Below are 16429 nucleotides of genomic sequence, written 5' to 3'. Positions count from 1 at the left end.
TCCTATAGTACAACAGTAAAATGTACATTAAAATCACCTTGTTCAGTAAGTTAAGACAAACGTACGTATTGTCAAAACGTTTATTTAAATGAAAGACATGTCAACACATTTTTCAAACTTAAAAAAAAAACTGAACATACACTTTGCTTTAAAGAAAAACAGTAGAGAAAGTGCTTTTATTAAAAAAACAAACAACAGAATCTTCACGGGTTGAAACCAGAACATTCTCTGCAGCTCTTAAAGGGTCTCTGATAAAAACACTATCGTTCCTGACGTCGCTGTGAGCCTTGAAAAAATATGGACTCATCGCTCTGATTATTTACAGTTTGCAGCGGCACCATCTCTGAGCCCGAGGCGTGAAGACAAGTCCCGTCCCGTCTGAAGGCAGGAGTTTAAATCCAGTCAAGGTAAGAGACGCAAGACCTTTAATTACTTTTAAAAGTTTCCTCCAAACTGAAAAGTTCCGTTTCAGACTTGAATGGCTGTAATACCGCCTGCTACCACCAGAGGGCAGAAAAGTCCTGCAACAGATGACACCCTACTTGATTTTTCCCTTTATCAGTAAAAAAAAAAAAAAAGTTTGTTTTGTAGTTTATGACAGTGCAATAACGATTGAAAAATGTTTAAATTGGGTTTAAAATTTGAACAAACGTTCTGTTTTATCACCTGGAAAGTCTGTAATTCAACAGATTATTTAGGGTTTAAAACAGCTGAGAAGTCTTTTTGATCGGAACTTTTCATTTGGAAACTGGAAAAAACTCATAAAGTGTCACACGTGAGCAGACGAGCTGAACTTGCTTCCAACCACTTTTGATCCTTTTGATAAAAACCACCGTATATATCTATTTTTTATAATCTGCGTGACGCAGATATGCTTCTCTCAAGATAACACGATGCTCTTCTTATTCTTAAGCAAATATTTCAAGAACATCTCTTCATAAACCTTCTATAAGAGAAACAAAATAAATTAAATCGGTTTCTGTTTGTACATACTTACATGATGCGAGTTTTATGAAAAATAAAGCGGGAGTGATTCCCTGCTGAAACAGCCACTTTAGAAAACAGATTAAAGCGAAGCTAATAAAATGAACGTACCGCATCGTAAAACAGGATCAGCTACGATTTGCTTCCCCTACACCCCCCAGTCCCTCGTATCAAAACATATCCCACACTGTTTGATGGCTGACGTTGTAAAAACACAAAAATATTCTAAATCTCTTTAGGGATGTTAAAAAAAAAAAAGATTTAAATGTGTAAAAGCCAGAATCTTTGCTACGTTAACAGTTCTTAAGTCGCCGTTTGTGCCCTGAAATAAACTGACTTCTCGTCCCGACAGACCTCAACAAAAACAGTTATGGTGGGAATAAGGTCTGCCTGAAAGACGAAACCCAGGGCACGTAAGGTGCTCCGCTGCCTCCTGTGCCTTTTGAGCTCTGGACTTCAGTTTTCCTCACGTCTCCTCTTGTCCTCCAGGGGGCGCTACATGTTGTAGGCCACATAAATGGGGTCCAGCTGGTCGGCCAGGAAGCCGTCGCGTAAGTGCATGCGCTGCTTCTCGCCGCGGGAGTTGATGGGGATGACGCCGATGTCGACCACGACCACCACGCCGACGATCAGGTAGTGCTCCTCCAGCACCACGTTGGTCACCAGGGGGACCAGATCCAGGGCCTCCTGCTCGGATCCGTCCAGTTCCACCACGACCACCAGCAGGTTGGTCCACGTGAACACGGCGCTGCAACACGAGAACATTTTAATTATGGCTGATGTCTACAGGACTCCTCAGGAGCCACTGGGTAAAAAACATTCAGGTTTAACATCTAAAGGGGCGTTTACATCTGGATCAGATTGTTAACTGGGTGGTATTTGTAATGAAACACCAAATGTTTAAGTGAGCAGAAGAATTCAGATGGGCACATAATCTCCATCTTCTACCACTTGCGTGGAGGCAACAGATCCAGGAGAGAAACCCAGACCTCGCTCTCCCCAGCGACACAGTCCAGCTGATCTTTGCACGTTTCTTTAAGTCCTGTTCTCGCTCCTCACCACTCCGTGATGCTCTTGTGCGTCCTGATGACGGAGGTCTCGATGTCGATGGGGTGGTACCTCATCCCCCTCAGCTCCATGGCTTCCTCCAGAGCGCCCACCACATACAGAGCATCGTGGCGCTCTGCAGAGAACATACACAGCACTTTGTCTTTTCTCTGAGGATCAATAAATCAACATCAAATTCCTTTAACCCCACGTGTTTTCTACAGTCGGAGGATGACGATTCGACACATGAATCGACCAGCCAAGGCGTTCCAAACGTCTGCCAGTAATCAAGGAATCTGTCGAGCCTTGGCAGCTCCTAACCTCAACCCTGAAGTAGGCCTGTCGCGATAAATTAATCGCACGATAAATGAAAATTATAGATCTCATTTTTATTTATCGGCTTTATCGTGTCTCTCTCTTTCTCCTGAAGACACTGGATGACAAAAGGCTCAACTCCGGTGCCCTTTACTGACCCCTCTCTTTCTCTTTAAAATCTATTTTAACTGTCCAAAATCACGTTTTTGGTTCGTTAAAAGCAGCTAAGCTGAGAAGCTAACAGGTCGACGCTCCAAAATTCAGTTGAAACTCGTGCCTTCGTGTAAAAAGAAGTTGAGAACTTGTTTACTGAACTTTTTATTAAAAGCTTTGTGTGAAAAATGTTATGCTAAAGAGCTCAAACCACACCGAGCGTCCGCCATTTTGAGAACTGAAAAACAGGAACGAGAGACAGCCCGTGTCACGTCAAGGGGCCTCCCTCCCATTTTTCTTAAAGAGACTAGCTGCTCGCTCCCTCACTATCCATCCGGTGGACAAAAAAGGTACTACACTCAAAACAAATTAAACATTTCTTATTAAGTTTGACAATAATTACTAATTATTGTCACATTTTAAACAATATTATCGTTTATCGCAATAATTTCTGACACAATTAATTGCCCGGCAAAATTTGTTATCGTGACAGGCCTACCCTGAAGATGGATGAGCCCAGCCCTCAGCTCCATGAAAAGAGTCTCCCTCACCTCCGCTGGCGTCTGTGAGCTCGGTCCTGCGGAGGAAGCCCAGGTACCCGGTTCGAGCCCAAACAGTCTGCGTGTCCCCAAAACTGAGTCTGGAGCTGAAATGGTCCGACTGAAGCATCTCGTCCCCATAGACGGTGAAGTAACCGCTGGCGTTGTGGCTGCTGTGCACCCAGATCTGCAAATGTAAAAGATCAGTGACCTCCTGATTCAGTCCTCTGCACCAACAGAGACTGGTTCATCCTCAGTCAAGATGTTCAAAATAAAGCATGAAGTCAAAGAGTCCAAAAACCTATTTAGTCCAGACAGTGACGGAATTAGACGTCTGATAAACAGGCGGTTGCTTCAGTTGAACTTCAGATGTCTGGAAACGACTGAAGTTCTTAAATTTGTTGCTCACAGCCTTTTCACTTCCATTATGTTCAAAAGAGCCAGTTTAGCTTTTGAAATGGTTCCAAAGATGATGTGACAGAAAACATCGGAGGCTATAAAACCCTGAACATACAGGTGTAAAATAACATCACGATTGGTTTAAATGTGTACTCCAGTAGATTAAATTACAGATGTGGGGGTGGGTGCACAGTGGGCTAGAATACAAGAAAAGGACAGTTTTACATTCTGCTCAGGAGAGACACATTAACACAATCGGTGAGATCGATTTGGAAAATGTCTCTTTTTCCTGACGGTCTCCGACAGCTGCAGCTCAGTCCGTTCTGTTTGAACCAAACCAAAGTGTTTTGCTGACAGACCTCTCCCAGGTGCGACTCCCCCATCGGTCCTTTGGTCTCTGGGTTGGCGATGATGATTCTGACCCCAGGCAGGATCTGCTCCCAGCGGGGATAAAACCAGTTAGAGAAACGAACCCGAGCACCAGCAACCTTTTTATTGTCTTTACTGAAACGATGACTTAAAGGAAGTTTTGAAGAAAAACTCACCTTCCCAGACTCCATGAGAGACAAACTGTGCGGGGACCCCCTCTCTACGAGTCTGACCCTGAACAGAAAGGTTAACATTAAAAACACCACCCTGACGCAGTTTGTGCACCGCAGCTCATGTTTCTGTAGAAAGATGGAGGTGATTTTAGAAAACAGGCTGCTGGAGTGAAAATAATTTAATTACTAATCAGTCACTTCCAGTACCCACTAGTGAGTTTTAATCAAGATAATAAAAGCTTTAAAAGTGAAGGAATCTGACTAACTTAAAGCATTTTCTAGCAGTACGTTAACGTCCCTGCAGCTGAGGGATTAAATGGTGAATGTTTGGAGTTTTGCTGGAACTGAACAGAGAATGAAGTAAACCTAAATGTTTTTGGTGCAACATATTTAAGAGGGGAGGAGTTACACCGTGGAGAAGAAGAGAGGTTTGTTTTTTGTGATCAGTCTAATTTTTGATGACGACTTCTTATGTGTAGATGCAGCCACACCACAATGTCCGTTTTTCAAGTTATTCAGCTCACAGGGCGGACGGGTATTTATGGCAGCAGCCATCTTGGATTTTGACATGGCAACCCAATTTTTAAAAGGCACCTTTTTTTTTTTTACACCTGCATGTTTCGACACAGATGGAAGTCTTTACTTATTTTTCAAGTTGTCACACTCAGGAAGGACAGACGGACGGAGCGTATTTTCAATCTTCACTTTGCAACGAGGAACAAAAACTAGAGTAGTCCCTCGTTTATCGTTAGGGATCCGTACACCGAAGACCCGCAATAAGTGGAAAAACACGAGGATGGAGGAGTAGTACAAGTAGTAGTTTATTTTTATTATATATATTAGGAGCGCACCGATTTTTCAGCCCAATTTCCTTAATTTGTGGAAATCGACTGATACTTGCACGAGAAACTGATTTTACCAATTTTTTTTAGTTTTAACAATTGTCTGAACTTGATTTATATTTCAGAGCACTACCTCACGGCCAGTTAAAACAAGTTTGTATTGTTTCTAGGATATTGTTCAAAGGTTTGTTTTTCAATAAAATAATAGAAAATTGAAGGTGCATTGTGACTTTAACACCTGACAGAGTCGCTTTAAAACAAAATCGGTATCGGCCAGAAAACGGCAATCGGTGCACCCCTAATAAATTATTATATATATATATATATATGCTCTTTGCCACCTGCAAGCGCTCTTGGACACGCCCATTTCTCCGCTCTGCACAGGTGCAATGAAGTTTATTCTGCAGCGTGGGTTGCACAAAGCTGCAGCAGGTGCAAAATAATGTATTTTAAATAAAAATTCCATGCAGATCATGCAGCTTATCCATCAATCAGCCAATTGTGTGTCATGTCCAATCTTATTTTGAAAAACCGCGATGTAGCGAGGGACTACCTGAAACCTTTTGGGATTTTTTTGTTTCTTTTTGAAGCAAATTGTCAAACTGTTCTGTCTCAATCTAAAAACTGCTTCTGGGAACAAAACATCAGAATATTACTCATTTTTTTAATGGACTAGAATTTAATTTAGCATGAAATAACTCGTGAATTTGGGGATCAATTGCAGCCGTTTTTGACCACAGAGAGCAAAAAGCACCAGAAGTGGTTGGATCAGTCGTGTCAGAGCAGGAAATCTTCAGTTTCCCCTCGCAGCCATCGCCCGTCACATCTGAGAACATCTTTGTGTCTGGCCTGTTCGCATCTGCGTCGATTTAGAAAGTGACGGCGTTTCACCGCCTGAAGTCATCAAATCATTTTCATTAAGACTTTTAAAGAAAGTTTCCATCTGTGATGCATTCTGAATGAAAACGTGGAGCTTCAAGTCTGTTGGGAAATATTTTCAGAGCCGAGAGGGTGACAGCTAACGCGTCAAATAAGATCCTCACAGCCTCAAACTTCCTGTTCAACATTTTACTGCAGAGAAGAAGAACTGCCTCGGAGGAAAAACACTTCATACACTGATTAAAAAAGCAACAACCAATTTTAAGATTCTTTGTTAGATTTACAACCAATAAATCTGCTCGAGTGGTGAAAAACAAAAAAAGTTTGTTATAATTCTGAAAAGATTCTTACAAACAGTTCTCCCATAACTCCACCACTGAACAAGAGCCAGTTAAATTTTTTTTTACGAAAATTCTGAAATCCAAACTTTGACCGCGGTTTTATATTGATACGAGTAAATTGTGTAAATCTAAAGCTTTGGTAGAAACAATCTGTCGCCCCGTGCTTCAAAGCAGACAGACTTTCTGAACGTCTTAAAGGTTTTTTTTGTTCTTTAACCCACGTTTTGTTCAGAACTTCCACTGAACTTTGAAGACGTTTGGCGCTTTCCGTCAAAAAGAATAAATTAAAATAAAAACTGAAATCCCCAAAGACCTGATTACTTCCTGGGTTCTGCATCACTGTTCAGTTGATCCGTGCATCAGCTCAGAATAACTGGACCTTAAAACGATGTCAGAAACTCGGTCAAACTTGCTCCGTCTTGTAGATATGTGCAGATGATTTCTTAAGAAAAGCACAAACGATACTCCGCACGAGCAACACGAGGCAGCTACTGAGCATCTCACGCCCTAAGAGTTGAACAATGGATGGAAACGATTCGCTTCTCGTCTGAGATCTCTCAGTTCGGACCGGAAGGTTCTGGTTGAAATGTTGCAGCGCTGCCACGTCCAGTCGTCTGTAAAGACTGGTCTAACTTTTAGGGTTTGCCGTGTCCTGAACATTCAAACCAATAAAAAGTAAGAAATCTTGAGCAGGATGCGTCTGGAAAAGAGTTTAGGAGTTGAATATGGGAAAATAACTTGTTGGTGTTACAGTTGGCTTTTCTGGGACTTTGAATATTTCTACAAATTTGAATAAAAATGTTGAAGTTCCCGTAAATTTTAAAGTATTGAGCTGAATACAAGCCGTGCCCACTAAATTAAAAACAATTTTGTACATAGATAGGCCGCGCTGTTGTATAAGCTGTGGGTGTCCACGTTGTAACAGGAAGATTATTTTTAACTTTTAATTAAATATGTACCAGTAACACACAAATACGTACAGTAAATGTTTTATCCGAGCAGTTCCTGTAAGTAACATGGCTGGTTAAAAAATAAATGATTATTTATACCAAGCTTACGTGCAGCAGCTCCATTTCCTTATTCAACAGCCTTTAACTGGAAAGCTGCATCGTTTATTTGTGTGTTTTAGATGATGAGGGTGCATAAAGCACAAAATAACTGATCTGAAGAATTTAGTGCGAGTGCGTTTGATTTACGGTACAGTTATCCCTCGCAGTTTGTTTATCGCGGACTCGCTCCATCGCGGTTTTTCAAAATAAGATTGGATATGATGCACATCTGGCTGATTGGTGGATGAGCTGCATGGATTAATTATTTTAATTTAGCCCACACTGCAGGATAAAGCTTCCTGCTGCAGCTGATCAGCTGTTCTCCGTGCAGAGCGGAGAAGTGGGCGTGGCCAAGAGCAGGTGGCAAAGAGCACGGAGGCAGGGAGTTGAAATCATGATAATCTATGCTCTTTTAGAGAGTTTAGAAACATTGTTTAGGATATTGCAAGAGTGTGGGAAGGGTTTAAAACGTCTTAAAAAGAAATATATATATATATATATATATATATTAAAATAAACTACTACTTACTACTTGTACTACTATTCCTATTTCAAGGTTTTTCACTTATTACAGAGTTTCAGGGTACGGATCCCCCGCAATAAACATGGGACTATTGTACTACTACTGTACTACTACTGTACTTTGAAGTTTCATTGGTCCACTGTGACCTGTTCGGTAATTTCATTGGTTTTATTTTTATTTTTTTTAACCTTTATTTATATAGGTAGTCTCTATGAGTCACGAGGACCCACCCTCCCAAGACAGGCGTGTACTGGGCAGCTATGCGAGCGCCCGGGTGTGACGAGGCTAAATATTTTGGCAGCAGGAAGCTCGTTAGCCCGTCACAAAATTAAAACAAAACATCAATTAGCCGCAGCGTTGTATAAATTGCGAGGTTCAAAGCCTGTGAAAAAGTAGCGGCTTGTAGTCCGGACATTACGGTATGTAAATTGGTGACATTTGTAGTGAAAGCTGTAAAGCTACAAGCAGGGATTTTCTCTGCTAATCATTCAGATTAATAACTCCTGGATAATCCAGGACTGTTTGTTTCTGCGCAGTATTTTATCTGCATGCATCAGATTCCAGGCAGGAAGCTGGGAGTGAACTCACCTGTCATGTCGAAGCGCCCTCATATCAACAAACACAGTCGTGGGGTCGGGTCCGGACGTGCCCTGAGAAGAAAACGACAACGTCACAAATACAACAACCTGCTGGACAAACAACAACAACCTCCACACCCACCAGGCTGCAGCGGTGACGCTCGTGCTCAAGCTTTCACCCCACAGAAAGGAAGAGAAACTGGGAATATTTGCAGGATTCAGAAGATCAAAAGGGTGACTGGATGGAAATCACAAAAATAACCTAATCTTTTTTTTTTTTTAAGCTAAAATGTTTGGAGTGCAAACAAAAAGCAACAAGGAAACATGAGTGAGCACCTCCAAAGAGATGAAATGACTATTTCTTTAATCTGCAGCTGGAATGACTGAAAGTTATGAAGGAAAATCCAAACAAAGAAATAAAGTGAGGCTCCCAACTCCACCATCCTGCCCAGTACTGGTGACAAACATCTGTACGACGTGATTGCAGGCTGCAGCCATCAGTTTAAAAATTAGTTTTTTTTTTAATTAATATGCAGGAAAATCAATCTTTGAAGGAAGATGTCACCAAAAAAAACATTAACGTTACCGTTCCCAAACTTTTCTGCCTTCGACTCACAACATAAAACCCAGAGAGACTCCTGACTGCTGCTGACGTGCGCACGCACGCACACACACACACACACACACACACACACACACACACACACACACACACACACACACACACACACACACACACACACTGCTAATAAGACCTTTAAGCGAGAGCCGCGTCAAACTTCACGTCATCGTTATGATTTCTTTGGAACAGTCGAGACCAAATGTGCTCTTGGCAATTATTTTTTAAAGTCACTTGGGTTTCTGTAGATTTCTTCAGCACCTCTTGGTGTTTCACGACACCGACCCGGACTTTGAGAACCTCAACTCTACGTCAACGGTTTTATTAAAGCAGCTTATGCTAAGATGGTGTAGTTCATTAAAATCATGAGGTGGCGGCTTTGAAGTCTCACCATAGCAGACGGTTTCTAGTTGGTCCTTACGAGATGCGAGGTGGAAAAAAAAGCTTTGCCCCTTAATTACCTTATTTTCCGCCGTACACGTCACTTCACACTATTAGTTGCATCAGTCCACATTTGTCTAATAAAGTGGAAAAATACTTAAATACGTCGCATCTATTATGTGTCACCGCCGACAATCCGAAATGTGGGCCGGTGTTGTGCCAAAAATGGATGGGCTGACAAATGATGGCCGCTGGAGCGTGCACGGGAGGACTTTAACAAGAATTTAACAAGATTAACACTTGAAGACAATTATTTGTTTGCTCAAAATTATAGTAAATGTGTGTCTCAGTCTAACATTTGCTTAATAAATGCACTTTTACTTCCACACAATATTCAAAAAATGTTTTGTGACAGAGGGGGGTTATAAGCAAAACGGAAAATTTAAAAGTAGCAGAACAACCAAAAAGAGTTTTTATGTATCGCTGTGTGGAGTAGATCTACGGAATGATTTAAATGATGAGCTCAAACAAAGTACAAATATAAGCCAGCTTAAAAATGAGCTTATTGAAAAACATGTTGTATAGGATGGGAGTTTCAAAGACCAAAAATGTTATTGCTGATATTAATAATGTGTAAATAATTGTCCATTCAACGATGAGAATGTGAGGTTTAAGCATCATTTAATGTGGGAGTATTATAAGGGTTATTTGGTGCGGGGAGACTAATTGTATATTGATGTGTATGACAGGGGCAGGAAATCATAAGATTGTTATCTTCTACCTGCTCCTTTTGCATGTCAATTGGCATGATTGTTATTTTTTTTTTTTATCTTTCTTTGTTTTTACTTTTTATTGTCGTTCGAAATAAATAAATAAAATCAGTTGAATTTCAAAAATAGTTTCGCTGCCTCGGTGCTCCGGGAACGCGCAGAGGACGAGAAAAAGGGAGGAGGAACGCGGCTCGTTTCTCCGAAATTTAACAAGAAAAGCACCTAAACAATTGTTTGTTTGAAATTATAGTAAAGGTGTGTCTCAGGTTAACATTTGCTTAACAAATGCACTTTAATGGTCAAATTAGCTGCATTTTGTCGGGGCGGTGCAGCTGGTTTGACGGTTCCAAGCAGCGAGCAGAATGAAGATGGGGTGTATGGCAGGCCGATTGAGTCATTAAAAGCAGGTGAGGATTCTCAGTCATCCACAACATGGTACGTTCAAAAAAGTTCAAGAAAATTTTTTTTTATAAAATATAATAAATAAAAACCATTTTTTTTGTCTTGAACTTTTTTAAATTTGTCATTATAGCCACGTTTACCTATTACATGATACAACGGCATGCCATACTGTTACTACTACTCTGCTGCCATCAAGTGGTACTGTAAAAAAAAAAAAAAAAATCAGTCAGAATGAATGAAAACGGGTCATATCAGCCAAAAATTGGTTTATAAATATGGAAAAAAAAAAATCCATAAATACGTCGCTCCGGCTTATAAGTCGCAGGGCATTAAATTATGCAAAAAAAGCTGTGACTTATAGGGCGGAAAATACGGTAATCATTTGATTTAAGTAATTTCTCTTCAGTGACGTAAACAGTGTGCAGTAATAATCTATAAGATAAACAGAGTTGGGTCAGGATCACAGATGATGCTGCTGTTTAATTTGAAAAAGAGATTAAAGTGGGGCTTGATCAGGCTTCTTGTGATGTGACTTTCAGCAGCAGGATGTCATACAGTGTAGACAAAGTTGACTAAAAACTGAAGAATTTCCCCATAAACTACTGGATTTTAGTGAAACAGACCAACCAGTCCTCTGCAGCTCAGACTTCACAGCAGAAGCCTCATTCAGCAGCTGAACTGGCCACAGAAAGATCAACTTTAAACGTCTGAACTGGCTTTTTGACATCTAATGATTTTTACAATTACAGTCTAAGGGATGATTTTAGAAAAAAAAATACTATGAAATGTTTAACTTACGCTTCAGTGATGCCACATACTGTAGCTGTTGAGCTTTCCAAACTTGCCGACTCTTCTTATTTCCACAAACGTCATCCTTTTTATACAATTTATTTATAAAGATGTTCATATTTCTGTCTTTCACCCAGTGTCTCTCACTGCTACGGGACTTGGGGCATGATTATACTTCAGAAGACTGAAGACGAGGATCACGTGGGCATTTTATACTCAAAGAGGAACTGCAGGGGAGAACTCCTGGTAAGCCCCTCCCACCAGTGTCCACGTCACAAGCGAACAACACAGCAGCAGCACGGTTGGCAGAGATGGACGTTTGCTTTCAGTTGATGGAGGAGGAAGAATTTATATTTCTGTTGTTTGAGGAAAAACTTTTGTGACTTTATGACGTAGAGGCCGACACTTCTTAGACAGACAGCCGAGGTGCACGGCCACAGAGAGCCGCCTGTTTCTTCATGCTCGAAAAAAGTGCCATCTCCTTCCACGAGTTATTTGATATTCTTTAAAAGTTTTATTGGTTCCATCTCTGCTCTTTGCAGATGATGTGGTCCTGTTGGCGTCATCGTGCCGTGATCTCCAGCTCTCACATCAGAGTGTGAAGCGGCTGGGATGAGAGTCGGCACCTCCAGATCTGAGGCCATGGTCCTCAGTTGGAGAAGGGTGGACTGCTCTCTTTGGGTCGAGGGTGAGGTTCTGCCTCAAGTGGAGAAGTTCAAGTATCTCTGGGTTTTGTTCACAAGTGAGTGAAGAATGGAGCGTGAGGGTAACAGACGGACTGGTGCAGCGTGTGCAGTATTGTGGACTCAGTGCCGGTCCATTGTGGTGAAAAGGGAGCTGAGCTGTAAAGCAAAGCTCTCTGTTTACTGGTCAGTCTACGTTCCTACCCTCACTTACGGTCATGAACTCTGGTAAGGATGCTCGCTGGGCGCCTCCTTGGGGAGGTGCTTGGGGCATGTCCGGAAGACTACATGTTTTTGTTGGTCTGGGAACACCTTGGAGTCTTCCCAGAAGAGCTGGAAGCAGTGGCTGTGGAAAGGGGCGTCTGGACCTCCCTTAACCAGCTGCCGCCCCCGAGACGTGACTTCGGAACAAGCGGCAGATGACGGATGGACGGATGGATGGATGGATGGATGGATGGATGGATGGACGGACGGATGAATTGATTTCCACATAAACACCTACTAAGTTCTGACAATCACACGGTACTTGTTCACTTCCCCCAAAAAGAAACTAGTTCTGTCAGGGGGAAGTGAACAATAGTGTCTCAGGGGACGCGAGAATAAAAGAACAATTTTTGTCCTGCAGCCATGTCAGTGAGACAACTTCTCACTCCTCGTGGAGTATAAACTGGTCTTTATGGTCCTCTCTCCAGTCCTTCCAGTGCGCTCACATCCAAACTTCATGGACTTCTTGTATCTGAGCTCAGAACCTTTTTTCCAAAACAACTTAAAAGTTTTCACACAGTGACCTCTATTAGTCTCATTAAGAGTGCAGTCAGGGAGTGAGAGATGCAGGTGTGTGTGGTTACCATGGTGACCGTAATGAACTGGCAGCCATTACTCTCGAGTTAGATTGCTACGAAATAAAAGTCCCAATGGAGAAAAAGAAAGTTGTTAGAATTTCAGGCAGTAGCTGCAGAAATCTTTCAGTTTTATTTTTCACTTTTTTTAAATAAATTTTATTTAAATTGTTAGTACCCCCCCCCCCCCCCCCCCCATAACCAAACTTTCATAACGAGCTCATTATGCAGAGTGCAGGTGTTAGAGCCACATTCACTGGGAGTGTTTTATTGTTACACAAAGTGCTGAAGAGCTCAGCTGCCGTCCCCGTGAGAAGAATCGGTGCTTTTCATCGTGCACGTCTCCTTCCAGGCGTCCCCCGTCCTCCCTCCAAAAGAATCATTCACAACGTTAAGGAGGCGAGGAGAGAGGAGGCTTCTGCAGGAGAGTTCACCCAACAAACACCCGGGTGAGTGCAGTCTGATATTTCAAACGGTGTGCACATTTTTTATGTAGATTTGAGTTGAAAAGCAGCTGAGCCTGCAGAGCTGTTGCTGCTCAACACCCAGAAACATCAGCCGGAGAGCACGGTGCAGACAGGTGGGGGGTCGTGTGTGTGTTTGGGGGATGAGGGGTTCTTTAGTTTCCCTACCTGGTCGACAAGCTTTCCGAGCCTGTGAGGCTACAGCAGCAGGGAGGAGGAAAACGAAAAGTGGAGCAGAGGAATAAAGAAGGAGGGAGGACGGAGACAAAAATCATGTATGAGAGACGAGGGTGGGGTTAATGCATTAAACAGAGAGGGGGGAGGAAGAAAAGTCAAAATGATGAACTCAGAGCAAACAAGCGAGCAGTTGGAATGAAGATCGTCCGGCCACACGTTAGTCCGGCTTTAGATGCTACACAGAGAGTGGGCCGCTCCGGTTCAACATGCGTTCCTCCGTGTGTTTTTCTTTTATTCGGATTAAAACTTTTACACGGTAGTTCTCATAATGTGCCGAGAAGTTCCAGATCAATTCAGTGATTTTAACTTATCTAATGACAAAATATACAAAGTCTTGCTTCTTTAGTAGATTACTTTTTGTAAAAATTAACTTTTATCTAAACCAACTCTTGAATAAGGGTTTAAATTAAGCAAAATATTTTACATGTTAATGAATTGTGTTACTTTTGGTATTGGTGCAACTTTAGCTTGTTGAAACATTTAGCCTTTTCTGCCACTTTTCTTCTCATAGAAAATGAACTGAGCTCATTTTACATCCTTCACATCCGTTTACAACTTTTTACTGCTCCGTTCATTTTGTTCTTGTGGTGCAAAATAAAAACATTCAGCTAATTTCAGTCGTTTTTTTCAGCTGTTTTGTGCTCATTTCAGACTCTTTGTGCTTCTTCTAACTTCTTTCTGCTAATTTCAGCTTGTTTTATTTCTGTAAGTTTAAACTATTTCCGCTATTTCAGCTACTATTTAGCTGTTTTTGTGCCAATTTTAGCTTTTTCAGCTTATTCCACATTTTTAGCACTCATTGAAACTTTTTTCTGCCTAATTCAGCAAAAATGTGCTCACTCCACTTCCTTTCTGGCATTTCAAGCTTCTTTCTGCTTTTTAGCTACTATTCAGCTGTTGTTTTGCTAATTTCTGCTTTTCTCTGATAATTTCCACTTCTTTCAGCCTAATTGGGCACAATTGTGCTCTCTCAATTTCCTTCTGGTAACTTAAGCTCCTTTCTGCTTTTTTTTAAGCTACTATTCAGCTGTTTGTTTTTTGCAAATTTCTGTTTTTCAGCCTAGTTCGACCCGCTTGTGCTCTCTCCACTTCCTTTCTGCCTTTTCAGCTTTTTTTTTTTCTAATTTACTATTTTCTGTGCTCATTAATGCATATTTAAACCAAATTCTGCAAATGTGTGTTCTTTCTGCTTTTTTCTGCTAACTTAGGCTTGTTCTTCCATTTCAGCTGTTTTTTAGCAAGTTCTTCAGCAATAAACATCCACACTGCATTTTTGCAGGAAATGCAGTTTCTCTAGTTAAGTCTTCAAATCCATCACGATAAGTTTAATCAAATTAGATTATTCTTTACAAAACTTTACTTGCTAAGCAATCCTGGGTATTTTATTTTATTTTTTAAAGTTAGAGCTGAAATGGATGAATGGAGCCTGAACGTTGAGTTTATCTTTCATTTCAAAACCAGAAAATGTTTCAAACATTCACAAAGCGTGTGAATCATTCAGCTAACGAGCAGAGCTGAGCCTCCGTTCATCAAATCCACAGCTAACGGTCGTGCGTAAAAACCTTCATCGTTCACGTTTTTTTTTAAGTTTCCCAGAGAAAATGAATCGGTCTCAGCCGAAGCCGTTGGTGCTGACCTGCCAGACGTCACTGAAAAAAGGAAAAGCTTCTGTTTCCATAAAAAACTCATGCAGGTATTTTTAAAACCAAAGGAGCCAAAAAAAGAGAAATCCTAATTTACATCAAACTTAACGGCTGTTTCTTTAAAACCATTTTATCCAGAAAACAAATGAAGTTTTTATTGTACGATCGCAAACAGGTTTGAGTTTGTTCTTGACAAATTCCCACGAACCGATTTTATTTTGTGCTTCATGAACAAACGACGAACTCAAACTGAACACCAGCAGCATCGAGCCAACGAAGCAAAAATTAAAGCGTCGTGAAACGTTTTCTTTAAAAATCAAACAACAAGCAGCCGACACCAGAAACGGTTTCAGCTCTAAATTCTGCTGAAACGTTCAGCTGAAGGTCCAAATGAGGCAGAGCAAGAAATAAACATAAATATCTGACCTGCAGGCAGATGGCCAGGTTGACTCTGCAGCCGAAGGAGGTGCTGACGGCCCGAGGGTGGAGTCCCAGGTCCTTGAAGAGCTTGGAGAAGGACTGGGTCAGGGCTATCCTGGGACGCTCCTCAGCCACCACCACACACGTCCTCACTCGGGACAAGTCCAGTCCTCGAGCCTGGAGGGGGGCGGGACCAGAGGAGGTTAAAGAGTTTAATCAAAGCGTTTGAACGGGACTGAGCAGACCTCACCTTCAGGGCGTCGGTCTGCAGACCCAGACCTTTGGTGCAGAGCTCCATGACGCTGTAGGAGCAGAACGTGTCCCGGACTTTGTACTGACTGACGGCCGACAGCCACAGAGCCGGGTTCACCTCCAGCTCGGACGGAGGGATCAGGATGGACTGGTGGCCTGAGTACACGCTGCAGGGAGACGAGCCGGAGAGGGAAACGTGACGACATCGTTTGGTTTCGAATTATTTGTCTACAACGAGCAGCCGGACCTGCAAAGGCACCAGACGACGAAGCCCAGGCCGCAGTACGGGTCCAGGCAGATGGCCACCTCTCTGGACGGGTAGAGCTCACACTGCAGCTTGATGGAGCGGCAGAAGGCACTGGTGGCTGAGTGGGACATCTACACCCCCACACAAGAAACACACAAGAAACACAAACGTCTGGTTTGACCACAGAGATGACCTTGTTACTGTTAGCTGTTTGTATTGTGAAACGTTCAGCTCATTCGGGAGACGGGCGCTGTGAGGCTTGTTTGGACCACTTTGGTAAATAAAGCTGGTACGGTACCACAGAAATGTTTTTTACAATACAACTTCGGTTTGTGGGAGTCTCTTAGTTAGATGTTCGTATTTTGAAACACTCAGGTGAAGACTTTTGTTACTTTTAGCTTTTAGTTAGCCTCTCGTTACTTCTAGCTTCTATATAGATTTTAGCTACATTTAGCTAGCCTTTTGCTACTTTTAACTTTTAGTTAGCCTCTC

At 41.9% G+C, this 16429-nt stretch overlaps 1 protein-coding gene across 1 annotated transcript in view; it reads right to left on the bottom strand.

Moving 5' to 3' along the window:
• Window positions 1–897: 897 nt before the first annotated feature.
• LOC119414304 (disco-interacting protein 2 homolog C) overlaps window positions 898–16429 on the bottom strand; it is a 211323-nt gene continuing 195791 nt past the window's right edge. The window contains exons 28-36 of the mRNA XM_037681399.1: window positions 15950–16055; window positions 15689–15857; window positions 15445–15615; window positions 8202–8263; window positions 3983–4040; window positions 3797–3871; window positions 3051–3225; window positions 2044–2167; window positions 898–1732 (exon numbers count right to left, since the gene is read on the bottom strand). Of these exons, the coding sequence (XP_037537327.1) occupies window positions 1480–1732; window positions 2044–2167; window positions 3051–3225; window positions 3797–3871; window positions 3983–4040; window positions 8202–8263; window positions 15445–15615; window positions 15689–15857; window positions 15950–16055 (1193 nt within the window). The 3' untranslated portion in view covers window positions 898–1479. The remainder of the gene's footprint in view (window positions 1733–2043; window positions 2168–3050; window positions 3226–3796; window positions 3872–3982; window positions 4041–8201; window positions 8264–15444; window positions 15616–15688; window positions 15858–15949; window positions 16056–16429) is intronic.

The sequence above is a fragment of the Nematolebias whitei genome, chromosome 9 (assembly GCF_014905685.2).
Source record: "Nematolebias whitei isolate Nwh7 chromosome 9, NemWhi1, whole genome shotgun sequence".
NCBI lineage: Eukaryota > Metazoa > Chordata > Actinopteri > Cyprinodontiformes > Rivulidae > Nematolebias > Nematolebias whitei.
This window is presented reverse-complemented; position numbering and strand designations above follow the sequence as displayed.